This window comes from Pseudoliparis swirei, chromosome 16, assembly GCF_029220125.1.
Source record: "Pseudoliparis swirei isolate HS2019 ecotype Mariana Trench chromosome 16, NWPU_hadal_v1, whole genome shotgun sequence".
NCBI lineage: Eukaryota > Metazoa > Chordata > Actinopteri > Perciformes > Liparidae > Pseudoliparis > Pseudoliparis swirei.
The window spans coordinates 6,249,292-6,266,844 of NC_079403.1; the positions used below are offsets into that span (position 1 = coordinate 6,249,292).

The 17,553-nt window shown below is 44.6% G+C and overlaps 1 protein-coding gene across 1 annotated transcript in view; it reads left to right on the forward strand.

Annotated features, from left to right (window-relative positions):
• Positions 1-17,553, forward strand: part of cdh7a (cadherin 7a) — a 102,521-nt gene that overhangs the window by 39,689 nt on the left and 45,279 nt on the right. The window contains exons 2-3 of the mRNA XM_056434586.1: positions 874-1,168; positions 9,913-10,032. Coding sequence (XP_056290561.1) covers positions 874-1,168; positions 9,913-10,032 — 415 coding nt within the window. The remainder of the gene's footprint in view (positions 1-873; positions 1,169-9,912; positions 10,033-17,553) is intronic.

Consider the following 17,553-nt stretch of genomic DNA (forward strand, 5'->3'; position numbering starts at 1 on the left):
CACGTCTATACCAAACCATCTGTGCTCCTTTATTCCAAGGGGCAGACAATTATTGAAAAGAAGCACAACGTGGACCACAGCCACTTCATTCAGTGCTTTTTAAAAGGCTCTTTTGGATATTGGATGTTGGACTATCAGTGGGCAGAAAGAAACAGACACCTACTGTCAGAGTAATTTAAGAAAAGATGCAAAAGAACAAGGTCAACATCCATGAGACCTTTTCCAAGTGCACCTTTTTAAAAGCTTTTCATTAAATCAAAATGTTTTTGACGTGTTTCCCGAGGAAACATTTTGATCTCGATGTTCCAAATGACTGCTTTCTGGACAGATAGATGTTTATTGAGTTGCATTTGGTGATCTATTTAGTGAATGGACGTTTGTTATTTCCGAGCGTTTTAATGGAGAATTGCTAGTTTGATCGTCTGCAATGACGATTACATTAGTCAGCAAGTCACAGGGACGTTGCAGTAAGTGGCAACATTTCATTTCATTCCATTATTTTGACGCAAAATCAATTCATGCATAAATGCGGCGCGTTTTGATCTGATTCAGATGTTTGTCCAATAAACATGACGTCTATTTCTTGTGTATGCTTGCTGTACATATCAGCGGTGAAATTCACATGGTGTAGATGAATATTTTAAACAAGATTAGCATATTTTAGAAATAGTTAATGTGTATAAGTGACCATGAAATGTTCTAAAATACATTCCAGTTCACATTCCAGTTTCCTCAATGTGGCTCGTTATCTCTGATTAGATAATGTAACATGTCCTTATCTTCGTAATCATCCATCCACAAACACCTGAAATGCTGAAGGGATTTTTCTTCTCTGGTAGATTCCTTGCAATCCGATGTTCTTTTTCCCTTCAGCTGCACTCGGATGTGGACAAAGGGGACGGCAAGGTGAAGTATGTGTTATCTGGCGAGGGCTCCGCCTCCATCTTCACCATTGATGAGAACACGGGGGACATCCACGCCACGAAGCGCCTCGATCGAGAGGCGCAGGCCTACTACACCCTCCAAGCTCAGGCTGTGGACAGAGTCACCAACGTACCCGTGGAGCCCCGGTCTGAATTTGTGGTCAAGGTCCAGGACATCAACGACAATGAGCCAAAGTTTCTGGATGGACCGTACTTGGCCGGAGTACCAGAGATGTCACCCTTAGGTAAGCCTCCCCATTAGCCTTAGGTATAAACCCCCCTCTTTTATATCTTCCCCTTTTCCATTCATTTACTTTAATCCCTTTTTTTTTTTTTACAGACTCCCATACTTTCACTTTCTCTTTGACTTGCCCTCCTTCCGACATCTGCATGAGATAATTTTCCACCTCACTGACTTTATCTTCATCTCTCTCAGTCTTAAGGTCATGGCGGGGAAGTTTGCAATATTAATTTGAATCCAGCGTGTTCGCTTTGTAACACTCAATATGCACTAATCACATCGAGCCAAATTTAACTGCATGAGCATGTTCCTGTGATTGAATTGAGCTCCACATCGAATGAGGTCGAGCTTAAACTTGTATTTGGTCACCCTTTAGCCAGAACATGCAGGTGTATAGTCTTTTTGGTTCTTTTCACAAATACTGAGTGCTCATAAATAAGCACTTACTATTAATCTTCACCTCTGGAGGTCTTAGAGGTTTAAAAAAACCTTCAGTTCAGTTTTTTAAAGTTTGATTGAGTGCACAAACATCGAACTGTTTGTCCCAAGTTTCCCTTTTCATTTCATTAATTTAGCAGGTTTAGAAACTCGAAGCGCTTCACAAAATATATTGAGGGGAAAATGTTACAAGGAAAAAACTAATCATTGTTTGAAGCTGGCAAAATCTAATTACAAGCAATGATGAACATTCGAGCACAGTGGCTAAAAGCAGCTCCCTGTATTTTGTTATATAACAAGAAGCAGACAAGTACCAGATGACCAGAGAGGTCTTTCTTTTCAGTGTGTGACCTAGACCTTTAAATATAAAGACATATTATGTATCTGTTTCATTGGAGTTACTGAATTGATATTGACAAAATATGTAGGAAGAAACACTTTGCTTACATTTAGCTTTCAGACGTTTCTTATCTACCTTCTCGTCAGTGTCGTTCCAATTCACGCTTTGCTAAGCCCCGCCCCCAGCTGCTACTCCATCAAACTGTCAGAGCTACCATGGAGGCCGTACTGTCACTAACTGCTTTCACTCTTTCAATAAATACATTCCTGAAAAAAGCAATTTCAGAGAGAAGCAGACAGAAAGGTCCACAATATGCGTCTGAAGGATATTAGACAGGATGTCAAACTGATTGAGCAGTGGAAACCGGTTCAACAAGATACAGATGGAAGCTAAAGCCTCCAGATCACGGACGATGAAATGAGGCCCCGACACTGCCCCTGTGAAGTTGAGTCGGTCTTCGTCCACTGATACAATCATTGCAAAGCAAAAGCAGCGTGCGTCTACATTCAGTGTACCTTCAGCAGCTTGCATAGCAATGACGTGCTAACGCTATTCAACAATGTGCGAGCATACTCTGCTAATGCTAGCTCCACAGGTTTACACATATAAACATCACATTTTAGAAGCGTATATATATTTAAAAGCAGTTGCATGAGAGTCTATGGAGTAGAGCCTGGTCAGAGCTAGCTGACGTTACGCTACGATTAGCCAGTCTGCGTTTGAGGGGTGGGACTTAGCAGAGGGTCAGTTGATCATAAATTATAGATATATAATACATGTCCAAAAAAGACCTCTAGGCTTGGAAATGTTGACGAGTGACGCATGTTTAAAAACTGACTCGAGCAAACTTAAGGTCTGAATCATGCTTGAAGGCCACGGGCATGTTTTCCACAAATTGGGCTTCATATTCCCCAATCCCACCTACAGGGACCACTCAGAAAAATGTCTGATCCGGACAAATACATTTCTATCCATCCATTAGACGCAGCAGCACAGACATCCTTTACTTCCTCCAGCTCCTCCCAAGGGTTCTCAAGGCGCTCCCAGGCATGCTGGGAGCTGTGGTCTAATCACAAGTGAGCTATGAGTGATGGGATGGAGGCAGGCTTGAACTCGGGAGTCGATTGACGGCAACAGGGTGATATGTGGTCTACGGTGCAGTTCATGTGATTTGTGGGAAGGCAAACACAATTTGGATCCTTTCGGTGACTCCTACATTACATTTATTTCATTTTGAGGCGTTTTCATTGATTATTAATCGCAGACATTTATTTTGTTTCATACACAATACATTCTCTGAGAGGAAAATAAACTATTCTTAAATATTTTGATACTGTACCCAGGTCAAAGAGAATGAATTGTCATGCGCTACAGTCTGCAGTCTTGAATAATAATTCATTATCGGAGTGGGAGCGAGCAATCGGTCCTCCCTCCAAGTGGATGTTGATTATAGTGATATATATGCGATAAGGCACAACAAGCGTCATTCAGCAAGAATGTCTAAGACTTTCTACCATTTTTGAGTGAGTGATTTATATGGTAAGTCACTTTTTTCCACACTCAACATATCCTGGTCCCAGACTATGGGGGGAACTGAAAAGCAGTTATTTTTGCCTATTTTCCAGAGAAATTCAGCAAAAATCTGCGTTGTTCATAAATCTCACCGTAATTTAAAAGGAGAGAATTAAATTGTGTTAGTGGGCCTGTGACAACTGGCGGAACATGTGGCGCCATGTTTTAATTTGAATGCATTTCATTTTTGGAAATCTAAAGCGTTAAGTGTTAGCAAGTACTTTAACATCAGCTTCCACTTTGAGTTGTATTTCTGCACACGTGACGGATGTTTGTCTTTAATATTCACTCTTTTACCGTCGCTCTCCTTTTGCACGCCACCAACTGCTCGGGGAAATATGTCATTAGCGGCTAAAGGCTCCTCACCAGCTAACGGCGTCAGTCTGCGGCTCGCTGCCGAGCAGGTGTAGCGTGCAGAAGGTTGTAAGAAGTTGTTTTGTTTCTTCTGAAAACAGCAGCTGGGAGCAACCTTTTTAAAATCGGTGAGAGTGAAGCGGAACAGTAAAGTTGCGGAGCGGTAAAACAAAACAATGAAAGACGCGACAAAGGGAAACTGCAGTGGACCGCTCCCTGCAGGTTAATCAGTTAGCGCGCGACCGCTTTCACATCCATGTCGATACAAAATCATTCATTCCTGCCACTTTGAATTTCATGGTTTCGTCAGCATGGCGAATGAAAAGCTCTCTGCATTTTTTTTTTGCACACCAATAAACACAAAGAACTAAAAAGGTCATTGTGCATAACAGCGTCACCTCGAAAAAAAAAACCTCGAACTATGCTCGGCACCAGGCGGATGGAAATTAGCAAAAACAAAAAAAGGCCCTATTGGCTTTCTTACAACCTTCAAAGTGGAAATGAAAAATGTTCAGCAGGCGCACGTTAGTGGCGGTGGGAGTCGTTCCGAGGGAGGCGGCGCTCTGCTTCCTGCACCGGCAGGGAGATCTCTGAAGGATTACACCGTCGACGGGGGGCTACAGAGCTCCGGTTTAAGGAACCACGGGATTAGAGCACAAGGGCTCGGAGTCTCGTGTCCAACCCGAGATAAGACAGCGACTCGCCACATCAACCACGGAAGAGGGAGGCGTTCGCATCACGGGGTCACCCTCGCCGCTTTATTTACTCTGCTAATCCCCCGTGAAGGTCTCCGTCGCGAGTCGAAAGAACAATGCGACGTAAAGAGCAGGCCCCCCCTCCCGTCCTCAATAACTCCTTTTATAGATGTCTTTAAATCATTAATGGTCTCAGCTCGGCGCCGCTGATGGATGACTTCAATTTAGAGGAAATCCTGAATTGAATTAATTAAAGTAATTAGAGGGCAGCGCTCGTCCGTACACACGCACACACGGAGAGACCTTTTGGCCCGGGGGGTCTCCGGAGGCCTTTGTCTTAATCACGGGGCGGGGATGTCGGAGGAGAGACGGGAGGACGGTCGGAGGTGCGACGGTGGCGATGCTGCACGGCGATGTGTCCTTGAGCAAGACACTTAACCCTGAATTGCATGTGATGAAAAAAATTTATGTTTCTAATGAGGGGATGGGCTGCAGGTGAGAAGGGAATGAGACAATCAGGTTAGGAGGACAGGATCTGGAATGACAGGAGAGTTAATTAAGCATGCAGGCAGGATGAACTATGAAGGTGGGGAAATTATGACATATACAAATAAACTGAATTGGGAGAGTTTATTTCTCAGATCCGAGTGACTCAGTTAATTTATTGAACTCAACCTATTTTAAAATGTTATGCTACACCTCAGAGGTAAATATTGTACTTTTTTTCCCCACTACAGTTGTGACGGCTTTAGTTACTTTTAAGATTAAACCTATTCATACCCTTGCTGTCCTGGTTGAAACCGTGTAGTGTGTTATGCGTCGTGACGATTCGTCTAAATAATATTTCAAAAAGGCTGCTCGGATCCGCTGTGAAATGCACGGTCACAAAGCTAATAACTGTCCTCGAGATGGGTTTTCACAAGACAGCAGCAACATATGAGCTTATAAAATATGATGCATTGCTGTAGATTAAACTACACACCAGAATATGAGGGAGTTACCATCTGCACAACCTTGAACAGCCGTATATATATATTGCCACACACATTTTAATGCTGCCAGGGAAAATTTTGATTGCACAATTACTACTTTTACTTCTAATGGAGTATTTTCCCAGAAAAGGATCCGAGTACTTCTTCCACCTCGCGGTATCCTGGAGCACACTGTATTGTAGGTTGTTTCAAATGTAGTTTATTTTCCTTTCGTCATTGAACTGCACATTATAGGCATCATAAAAGGACTTTATGGTAAAACGGTTGTATTGGATTGTACAGGTGTACCGAATAAAGCGGCCACATTGGATGTCGAGACGCACGCAGAAACAGCAGGTAGTTAGCGACCGTCTTTGAAAGCGCTCTCGTCAGTTTTCTCCTCGCAGTCGCAAATAAATGTGAATTAAACTCTAAACCCGGTTTATGTGAAGCAACCGGGAGCAGGTGCGACCGTGCACTAATTCACTCAGCTTGATCAACCGCGGCACCGTTGACGACTCGCGAAGGCGCCGCAGAATAAGTTGGCGTAAATGGACTCTTGCTATTCAGAAAATAGATTTTCTTTTTGGTTGCAATAATATCCGAGACGCCGGTTTCGGTTTCCCCGTCGCTCTCCATTTTTCTTTTAATCGACGCGCTTGTATTTCCGCGTGCGGACGACGACCCCTCACTCGACGACCCCGTGCACATTTGCCCGCCGCGCGTTCAGAAATGCGTATCGACGGGCGGACGCGGGCCGCGTCTGCGCGAGGCCGAAGCGTTTACCTGTCCGCCGCTCACATTTGAGAGCACGCCGCATTTATTTTCATTACTGGCGGATGACAGTCGCTCACCCAGGAGGCGGAATTGATTAGGAAACCTGTTTTGCACACCGCTGCGGGGGGGGGGGGGGGGGGAATACAGACAGAAATGTGAAGATCGGCTCCGTCGCGTCAATGAAGACGGACGCGTGTTGACGGGGCCGCGGAAAACCGAGTAGCGGACGACGGCCTCGCGGAGCAGAAATAATCTATTCAGATTGCAAATGTTTTGTGTCGTTTTTTTTAACAACCATTCCGAGAATACCTTTTAAAAGCTGCGCGCTCCATACGAGTCCATATTGGATGTTAATGTGCAGCCTGGTCTGCAGAGCACTCTGCGGAGGGATTTTAACTATCAACCTGTTAAAGAGGAGGGTTTTTTTCCCGCCGCCCCGAGCTCTCCTTCATCGAGCCATCTTTTGACCTTGGCGTTTTTAAACTACCGGTAATATAACCTGTCATGACTAAGAGCTGATGATATAATCTAGGTGTCCTTCGACAAGCCGGCCCGGTGATAACTTCTCCACGCTTTCTTTTTTCTTCTTCTTCCTATTATGTTGTTCAAGCCAGAGCCTTTTAATTTGACTTCATGGCCAGAATGGAGGACTTTAATCTTCAATTTCCATGATTACTTTTTCATTCCGTTGAAAAAAAAGACTGCTAAAAAACGGAAGAAAAAAAGGCTCATAGATAGAAAGTGATATTTTTATGAGGATGTTTTCTCCAAAGTAAAATATCGCCAAACTTGCAGGACGGCACTTTCTGTCAGGAGCTATAATATCATCGCCCAGTCTTTGTGCAGCTCGCCATTAAAGTGAAATATTCCAGGAGCTATTCATTCATGTGTCAAACTGGGGAAAGGCAGATCTCTTTTTTTTCTAGCTTCTTTCATTTTCAAGGTTATTTCAACAATGCCGGAGGAGGCGTCGGCCTTAAGGCCATCACTGACGTACAGGCTCACATTAAACAATAACCCCACCCGCGGAAATATATTATCAGACGGCTATCAATTCTTTGACATAATAAAATAATAATCTGCAACCGTTAAATACGCCTAGTTGGGAGCACGGAGACTAATTCAACAGCGACACGACCGACCTATTCAAATTGATCGGCGATGATTGTTCGCCGGCGATGTTTTTCTTTTCCTCCGCGCAATCTTCAAACGCTTCTCCGCCTTTTACCTTTGATTTGTCTTTGCCGCGGCGCGGCTGTCAGCTCGAGTCACATCAAGCGCGTTTCAAAAAGGAAAGCGCGTAAGGAGTCGCGTCTGACGTCTCTCCTCTGCCTCGGAGGAAGAGTGGGAGAGGACAACGCTGTACAGACGCGGGAACAGTTGTCAGTTGTCAGCCGGGTTCACCGTCGGGCTTGAAAACAAATTTCCTTCTTGTGAGCCGGGAGGAAGTCTGGGAATTCGTGGCTCCAAAAGGGCACGAAAGCAAAATCTGACTTTATATCTTGGTTTTTTTTATGACTTCATGAGCTGCGTACTCCACTGTATTATGTCAGTTTTTTTGCTGAGACGTATAGCAATGATTTGTTTTACAGAGCACAATACGTGTCGTGTTCCCCGTCTCGTAACCTACCGCCGCTAACCGGCTCAGCAGCTCAAAGGTGTTGCGTTAGCATTGAAGCTAACTGACATGTGCATTATATAATGCTGATTAACACATAACTTGGTACTTTAATTAATTGCTTTCTTTATTTAACAGGCAAAATAACCCATTTATGAATTAAGGGTCATTTGGAGGTGGAGGTACCCTCAGGTCCATTAATATATGTGCTGGGGTCTATACCAAGAGATTTAGGGGACACTAATGAGGTATATTCTACGTATACTTTTAATGATTGCCAGAAAAACAATGACTCTGAACTGGAAAGATGCAAAACCACCGACCATACCTCAGTGGAGACAGAGATTATACCAGATCCATACAATGGAAAAAATGACTGCAAAACTACAAATGACATTAGATATCTTCACAAGAAGATGGGCGTGCGTGACGTTATATCTAGAGTTGATATTGGATGTAGATGTCATAACTGAGAGGGGTTGAGGTTGTACACATACAGTGCAACTGCAAAACAAAGAGGTCTCTGAAAAATCTGGGTATGAAATGAATGTCTGTTGATTTATTTATTTATTATTTTATTTTTCACATTAAAAAGTGGCTTTTGTATGTTTGATTTATAAACACATCTAATACTCTTTAAACTGTACTTAGTTTGTTAATTTAGAGCCTTTTTTTAAAATCAAGAGGTATTTAATGGGTTTGGCCTTCACCTTTTTAGGTTAATGCAGATTACAGCATCTCTGCTCACCATAACGACGACATTCATCCACAAGTTAAAGGAGGTTTTAATCGGTAGAAAAAGTATTAATTTAAGGGATTATCTTTTATATATATAATACTGTATGGATTCCAGGCTCAGTATATCCTTTTTTTTTCTTCCATTGATAGACATCGACTCAGCGTTGTTTTGGTTGAATTAAATGCCCCCCCTTCTCCCTTCTCCCTTCTCAAAGAGCCACATCCCTCCATCTGATCCGGGAGCTCTGCCTTGCATTCTGTACTAGAGCGCCCGCCGTTCAGAGCGTCTGACACAAACAACCCTTAAGACGTGTTTGCAGCTAAACTCGCCATCCCGGCTCTCGCTTTCAGATTTCATTTTGTTTACCTCGTTACATTTTCCTCCCCGCGGATCAACATCTCCTCCAGAAGCAGTTTTGCGATATCGGTAACGGAACGGGCCGCCGTCTGTGCACGCCAGCAGCGATTTCGACAGGGAAACGATATAACGAGGGAAGAAAAAAGGTGGAAAAGGTGTGCCGATTTTTTAAAATATGTGTCGTGACATTATCTTATCTACCAAGATGTAGTTAACACAAAGATACACTGTCGTCCAACGGCAAGTCCAAACGCGTTGCCTCTTGTAAATATTTGGGGATCAGTGGGATACGAGACACATAAATCTTTTCTTTTTTTGGTGGGGGGCTGAAGTGCCAGTTTAAAAAGAGCCCAGATTGGTCGCAGAACCCCGTTCGGCTGCTGAATTTGAATCAACAGATTGAAGCTGCTGCTGCCGACTGATCCGCGGGAGTGAAATGGAAACAATGGCAGTGGGATGATCTCCGAAGGCTCGGGAGTTCCACTTTAATCCTGCCGCAGCATCCCTCCGCAAATGATTTGCAAAAATAAAAACCCCAAGAAGTGGCATTTGTTTCGCGGCGTTTGAGGCCGAGAGCCGTTAAACGCGGCACGCGGCGGATCTTCAGCTGGTGGCGAAGGGCTTTAAACTCGGGCGTTTGTGTACTAAATGAAACTAAAGCAAACAATAAAAGAACGTGTGTTGTGATTTATTGACAAATGAGATTAGTTACCGCCTCAGAAGTTGCCTTCTCATTGATTTCTCTCCTTTCCCCCCCCCCTCCTCCTCTCCCTCTTTCACACAACTGGCTCTGACAACGTGAGGACTGCGTCCGCATTTAACTCCGTTTGACTTTGGCTTTCTCCGCATGCCGTCTTGTAAACTAATGGAGGGTTGTCCGCCCACAGGAACCATGGTGGTGCAAGTGGCAGCCACAGATGCAGATGACCCGACGTATGGGAACAGTGCCAGGGTGATTTACAGCATCATCCACGGACAGCCGTACTTCTCCGTGGAGCCCAAGACAGGTAGGAACCACACCTGCGAGACAAGATGGAGGTGTGGCCACGGCGGCTCATTCATACGGTATTTGTGTTTATTCGTCGAATCAAATGACAGTTGTCTGATTTGGCATATCTTATGTTATTTATTTATGTATCATAGATAATTACAATGATTGGGAAAAAAACACTTGAGGGTCTAAGGTCTTTTTCTCGATTTGACATCATTTCTTAAATTCACCCTTTAAAAATATGATACATACCCAATGTTTTATTTATAAAAATATGCGGAACAATCTCAGCTCTCTGTATAATGAAGCGCAATTGTCTTTAGGCTCAGTGGAAAGAGGTCATTTGGCCCTAAAGCTGAAAAGTCTGATTTATTGAAATTCTTGAAATCTCTTGTGGAAATAAACCTTTACTCATGTGGAAGAACTGTTTTGGTAATAAAATTAGTTTACCAAAGTCTTAGGTTCACAAAAGTGGTGGAATATATGAATTATATAGTAGATACGTGTAAATACATGTCTGTGTTGCCCGTCACTCTACTTTTAAATAAATAATAATAATAAATAATAAGACTGAGAAATGACATACTACATATCAAGCTTCATGGGACGTATGCAAATGAAAAATACATCAAACAAAATACTTACAATATATTGCATTTCTTTTCAGAACAAGAACAAAATGTCTCATATATAAAAACAAACTATTCACTATATTTACCCAATTTGCATGTTTACAAAAAACGGACTATTTACAGTGTAGTTGTATTCACTGGCATGTCGTGTCATGTCATGCGCAAGCAGAGCGCCGCATCACATTCCCGGCGTGTCCATGGTGTGTTTTATCGCCGACCGTTGCTTTGCAATGTTCACACTTCCTGCGAGCCGTGGTCGCCTTCCTGCTCGGGCCCGCAGATGACCCCCGTGTGTGTCCGGGCAGGTGGAGGTTACGTGTCGCGGCTTTTCACAGAGCTGTGTGGATTAACAAAAACAAAAGGGTTACAAAAAAAAACAACAAGGTCCAAAAAGGGGCATGCAGAGGATCGGCGGTCAAGGCAGGCAGGCAGGGTCGAAACAGGTAGGATCCACGATAGCAACATGCAACACAGGACGTCGGGAAAATGACAACAATCCAGCAACAGACAAGCGAAAGAGTGGCACAATATATATAGGGGGGAAACAGGTGTACGACATGAGACAGTAACGAGACGAGAGTGGCTGAGGGCAGGTGAAGGGAATGAAACAATCAAGGAGGCAGGAGAGGCTGAGGGCAGGTGAAGGGAATGAAACAATCAAGGAGGCAGGAGAGGCTGAGGGCAGGTGAAGGGAATGAAACAATCAAGGAGGCTGGAGAGGCTGAGGGCAGGTGAAGGGAATGAAACAATCAAGGAGACAGGAGAGGCTGAGGGCAGGTGAAGGGAATGAAACAATCAAGGAGACAGGAGAGGCTGAGGGCAGGTGAAGGGAATGAAACAATCAAGAAGGCGGGAGAGGCTGAGGACAGGTGAAGGGAATGAAACAATCAAGGAGGCGGGAGAGGCTGAGGGCAGGTGAAGGGAATGAAACAATTAAGGAGGCAGGAGAGGCTGAGGGCAGGTAAAGGGGATGAAACAATCAAGGAGGCAGGAGAGGCTGAGGGCAGGTGAAGGGAATGAAACAATCAAGGAGGCGGGAGAGGCTGAGGGCAGGTGAAGGGAATGAAACAATCAAGGAGGCGGGAGAGGATGAGGGCAGGTGAAGGGAATGAAACAATGAGGGAGGCAGGAGAGGATGAGGGCAGGTGAAGGGAATGAAACAATCAAGGAGGCAGGAGAGGATGAGGGCAGGTGAAGGGAATGAAACAATCAAGGAGAGGCTGAGGGCAGGTGAAGGGAATGAAACAATCAAGGAGGCGGGAGAGGCTGAGGGCAGGTGAAGGGAATGAAACAATCAAGGAGAGGCTGAGGGCAGGTGAAGGGAATGAAACAATCAAGGAGGCGGGAGAGGCTGTGGGCAGGTGAAGGGAATGAAACAATCAAGTAGACAGAGGATATCAGGGTTTTTCCTGCATAGAGAACATTTGGGCGCGCGCCTAAGCCGTTTTCCCGAGCGCCTAAGGCAAAAATAAGTGCGATGAAAAAAAAAACGGAAGAAAAAAAAACTGTTCATCACGTGCATGTCAGCGAATATGTTCTCAATAGTATGTTTCAAGGAGGCTACAGCCGAACCCTCGTTCTGTTTTGATCAATAGTAATCGAGTTCAGTGTTTTCCCTGTGTGCGCGCATCACAGCTGAGCGAGGCGCACGCCGGCATCGGAGCTCTGGCGCGCGCGAGCCGAGAAGAGTTGTTGACGGGGGGGGGTGCGCGGATATGTGCGCGCATCACGGCAAAGCTTCGATGCCGACGCGCGCATCACTCTGTCGCGCGAGCCGAGAAGTGTTGACGGGGGGGGGGGGGGGGGGTAGACGAAAATTACAGGTTGACGGGTGGTCAGATTTCACCCTGTTATAATAGTAGGGGAAACACTGGAGTTGATAAGCGTGTCTTTTTGTCTGATCAATACGCAACTGTGAGGTGCGCGATTTGACAGAGTGGCCAGCTGCTGATCATTCACTCAACAGCCCGACGTGCACGAATAGATGGTGCGCGCGCAGTGCGCAAACATTTTTTTGGGGAGCACCGAAGACCCATTTTGACCCAGGAAAAACCCTGGATACACAGAGCAGAGCCTTACAGTTTTAGCCTTAGAGGCGACCATTCTTTCATCTTGATGGTGTCCATCAGGCGCTTCAGTCTGAAGAGTCCGTCGCGGTCGGCCGCGCCCTCTTTTACTATCATGACCGACATCCTCGTCGCGGTCGCTACGGTGACGGTTGCACGATATCGTCCTGTATCTGTCGCGGGACATGACCCGTAGTGGAAGAGGCAAGGAAAAAAGATGATTCTGCCTCCAGTAATCCGCAATACAGTGGAGGTTTACCTCGGCCATGTACAGAAGCAACCCGAAACACCCCTCCGTCCCAATCTTTGAATTCTCTCCCGTTTGCTATTTGACGTGTGACACCTACAGTGTGTCACTGTGGGTCCTTATGGGTTAATGCACATATTTTGAATGTTGCAGTCTTTTTTACATGCTGCTGTGTAGCTTTAATCTATAATAACATTTGTGGATTATTATGTATCAATAATGTGAATTTATAAAGTCACTAGTACTAGTTTGAACACAAATTATATTATTTAGAGAAGCTAAATCATTCAAATACTCCACTAAAGTACCTTTAAATTGTACTTGCGTGTATACATTTACTAATTGCATTAATTCTGGCAGTAAAAACCACTATTAATACATTTTATTTGCAATCAACAAGCACTAAGTTTCAAAGAAAGCAGCTGACGACCAAATCGTCAATCTGTGGAAAACGGTGAAAAAAGCTGAACCCGGAGTAAAAGAGCTGAAATAAACTGCGGGATAAGACGTGAGGTAGTTTGTTGACTTGTGGGGCGTTTCATCCTGAGGAGTGCAGCGGCGGTCCTCGCTACATCTTTATCGCCGGCTCATTAGTCGCGGCCCCGCCGAGGCTCGGCTGAAAAATACGGGCCGTCCCGTCGGCTTCATCCTCCTCCGCTTCGGGAGCAGCGCATACACGCGGCGGGATTTTTATGAACGGAGTTCATGGACTGGTGAGAGCCGCCGCGAACGCCGGGGATTCACGCCGGTCGTTTCTCACAGCCGGGCAGACACAGAAATACGAGGGAACGCTCGAGGGCAGATACTCCACGGTGACCTGTGAGGGTCACTGTAAACATTCAATAAGCCGAACCGCCGGAAGGAAATAAAACCATCGGAGGGAAGTTATTTTATATTCATATATATATATTATATTTCACAAGAAAGGAAATGACTTCCAACTGTGTTGGTGTAATGGATGTGTTGTCTCGGAGGAGAAGATGGTGTGAGCGTCAACATTTCAGCACAAGTCGGCGAAGAATACAGAATATCGATGTTGTTTTTCACTTTCTGGAGACGCTCTGCTAATGAAGCCTCCCGCTGAAGCTTTCATTAGGACACATTTCTTCCCTGTGTTTTTTTGGGGGGGGGACATTTACATGTTTTAATAAAAAAAACAAAAGGTTCCTCTTGGATGCTCTCTAAGCTCCATTGGTTCCACTGGGACTCCTCTGAGGACAGACATCGTTGGTTCTAAGTGATTCTTCATGGCGGCTTCAAGCTAGAACTTCTGTGGGCTAATTCACGTGGTGAAAAACATGTGTGCTCACCTTGGTGGAGATGGGTTTGGGTTGGAGCGTGTGCCATCACTTAAAACGGTTCCCGAACACGGCCAAATAAGACAAAAAAAGTGCCAAAGAAATACAGGTCAAAGGGCAGATCCGGATCCCGCCACCCACTTCTACTGGGTCGTAAGTGATGATTGAGATGGATTACTTTTGTACGAGTCTCTACATTGTTTTTCAGGAAAAAGGAAACCCTTTTATTTATTACACTTCATCGTATCCACTTTCAAGAACTGAAACCACATGTTCCAAAAAACGTTGTGAGCAGATGACCTGAAAGATGATCCTCCTCCACGTATATATTCCCTGTATTGGCCGAGGCTACACAGGCCAATGAGGTCAGATTCCTGGCTCCGAGGTGCCCTTGAGCAAGACGCTGAACCCCCAACTTTGCTACCAAAAAACACAAGAAAGCTGTCTTCTAAGTGTTTTGGACTGCTCAGATGCTTGAAGCGTAAACCTTGAAGCTCAGAGATAAATCCCAGCTTGGTACTCTTTCTGTCGGACCAAAGCTGCTTTATTAACCTGTCAAACCAGAGGCACACACACACACACACACACACACACACACACCTAAATGTGCACTCAGACACAGCCCTTGGGTCCCCGCCAGCGCCTGGGCTTTCTGCAGCTCATCTCTTCCTGACCACGACTGATTACTCTTGGCTCTCTCTCCGTCTTCTTCGAACAAGATTGGATCTCGTGGATATGAGATGCAATATTAGTGTCAGAAATGAATAGGCTGTCGGAGAGAGGCGACTGAAGACGCGTAGTTTGTAACCCGAACGCCAACCCAAGCGTAGAAACCCGGCTTACGTAACTTGTGCGTCAGGGAGGAAATCCTGCAGGCGTCGTTACTGTCTCGAGGCCTCTGTTGGGTTGTGGAAGTTATTTTGATAGATTTAATTTTAGATTTTTTTTTTTTACCCCACCCCCTTCCCATATATTGCTCCCTGGAAAAAGTACAAGAAAAACTGTAATTACTATAGAAATATTATGAAGTGTTTACACGGTTCCCTTTGTCCTCGTCTTAATTTAGTTACCTTTCAGGAAGAAGTTCCTCGGGGAAACATTTGCGCTATTAAAAACAAGCTTTGCTGTTTTCCTGTTAAAAAAGATCCTGTTGTGTCATCAACTTTTCCCTTTGCAGACAGCGGCGTTTTTTTTTTTTACAAACTTTCCAACTTTTGTATATATATATATTTTTGGGGGGTGGGGGGTCTATTTCGTCTCTATTGGATTTGACCTGTTCGGGAAAAGCACAGCACTTATAACATAACTCTCAAAACATGATTACATTATCCAAAAGCAACTCATCTCCATTTCTGCTACTTCTCGTGTTAAAATGAAATTAGTACGATCGCCACGGAGAACACGCAGGTTTATTTCTAAACCAGGGGACCGCCAGAAACTCGACCACTCGCCTCCGGCTCTTCAATGGTCTTTAACAAAGTTTGCGAGAACACTTGAACCCATCGTCGAGTCTTGAATTAGACTTCATGACACCAATACCAATTAGAGCGAGAGCAGACATATATTTAAGTGATGCTCAAGTCTGCCCCATAAACTCTCCATTCTACCCTCATATCATGTTTTTCTTAGAGCCATTCAGCTCAATGACCAGGGCTCATACTTTCACAGCCTCCGTTGCTGAAGTGTTTTTCATTAAGCTAAGTGGGTTCTTTAAATCCCAAGGTTGATGTTTCAAACAATTTGATGGGTTATGATTGCTTACTGTAAGTGGCTTGTCTTCTCCTGCAGTAGAGCGATCATCAGACTCAATTGAATCTGCATTTCTGTTCAATTCTCACTCCAGTCCAATTGTGAAAACCGGAATTTCCACTGGGAAAAAATTATATTGCACGCTATATTTAGCTAAAGTCAATTTCAGCGTGGTATCATTAGCCTTCTCCTTTTTTTTGTCCAACCCAGGAATTAAAAAAATGCCAGAATGCCAGAAAAATATGAATTTGAACAAATAATTAAAGCAGGATATAAACATGATGCTTTTGAAAACATTTTTGACAACGTCATCCGTGTGCGGCGTGTTTGTCTGTGGCAGAGCCGATGTATGATCGCTGTGAGGAGAAACCAGAGTGTAAAAATATCCAAACGTTTCCTCATCAAGGAGACTTAGATTACCCTCACCAAATCAAAATAAACCACTAAATTATGATATTTACTGGATAACATTTACTTATTAAAATGCAGTAATGTTGTGACTTTTAAACTGGACCATTTGGCATAAAGAGTTTTATTTAGGGTACTTTAAGCATATTTGGACTTTTAACTTAATGTTCAATTCATGACTGTTACCTGTTAAATATTTCCACACTGTAGGACTGCCAAATGATTTCAATACTTCTTCCACCGTTGGGATAACCTCAGCGAAAGAAACAGTCGTCTTAAAAAGTAGTTTTAAGACGACGTCACTGACAATTACTCGACTAGGTGTCATAAAAGCGACGTTTTCGGCGTCCACTGCCGTGGAAGTTACCGGATAATGACTCTGGATTGATCAGCCAGTGAAGAAAATGTTAATCCTTGGCACGTCGGCACAAAGTAAAACAGGACACACTCACTCACGATATCTGACGTCAGCTCACTACCACGAGCTACTGCCGATACCGGACCGAGAAGCCAATGAAGAGCAACCGAGTGCACGGCCCCGTCATTAAATGGCGTTAAATCCCCACAGGTGGTACATATCGTCTCCGGGCGCGAAAGGTGGGGGGGGTGGTTAGTGTTAACAGTTAGTTTTGAACACATTGTCAATACCGCGTATCTCGCGGACGAAGCTCTGGGGGGCGAGACGCCGGCTTTCTAGACAGCGGACCAGGATTGAGTGTTGCGGGACGAGCGTTCCTCTGTCTTTGGGAGCTACTAATTAGTCCCGTTTGCAGCACACGCCTCGGACATAGCAGAGGGCGACTTTGACAAAGCGTCTGGGCTGAAATGCACTGAGAGCTCCACACTGCAATACTGCACTAGCGATTAAGTGGCAGAGCGCTAATGGTCAGGGGGGGGGGGAGATGATGCGCGCGACCCGGCGGGTAGTATCCTATCATACTCTCGTCTAACAAGTCTCTTTACTCCGGTTCTTAATCCCAAATTGAATCTACAAGGTGCCCTTGGGAAAAGTACTTAATCCCGAATAGCTCCGATAACTTCCCGAGCGACGCATAAAGCCGGCACAGTACGTAAGTTGCGGCAGCCGGAAGGTGCCGAGTTTAAGGCGGGCATTTTGTAATATCTTGATTGATACCT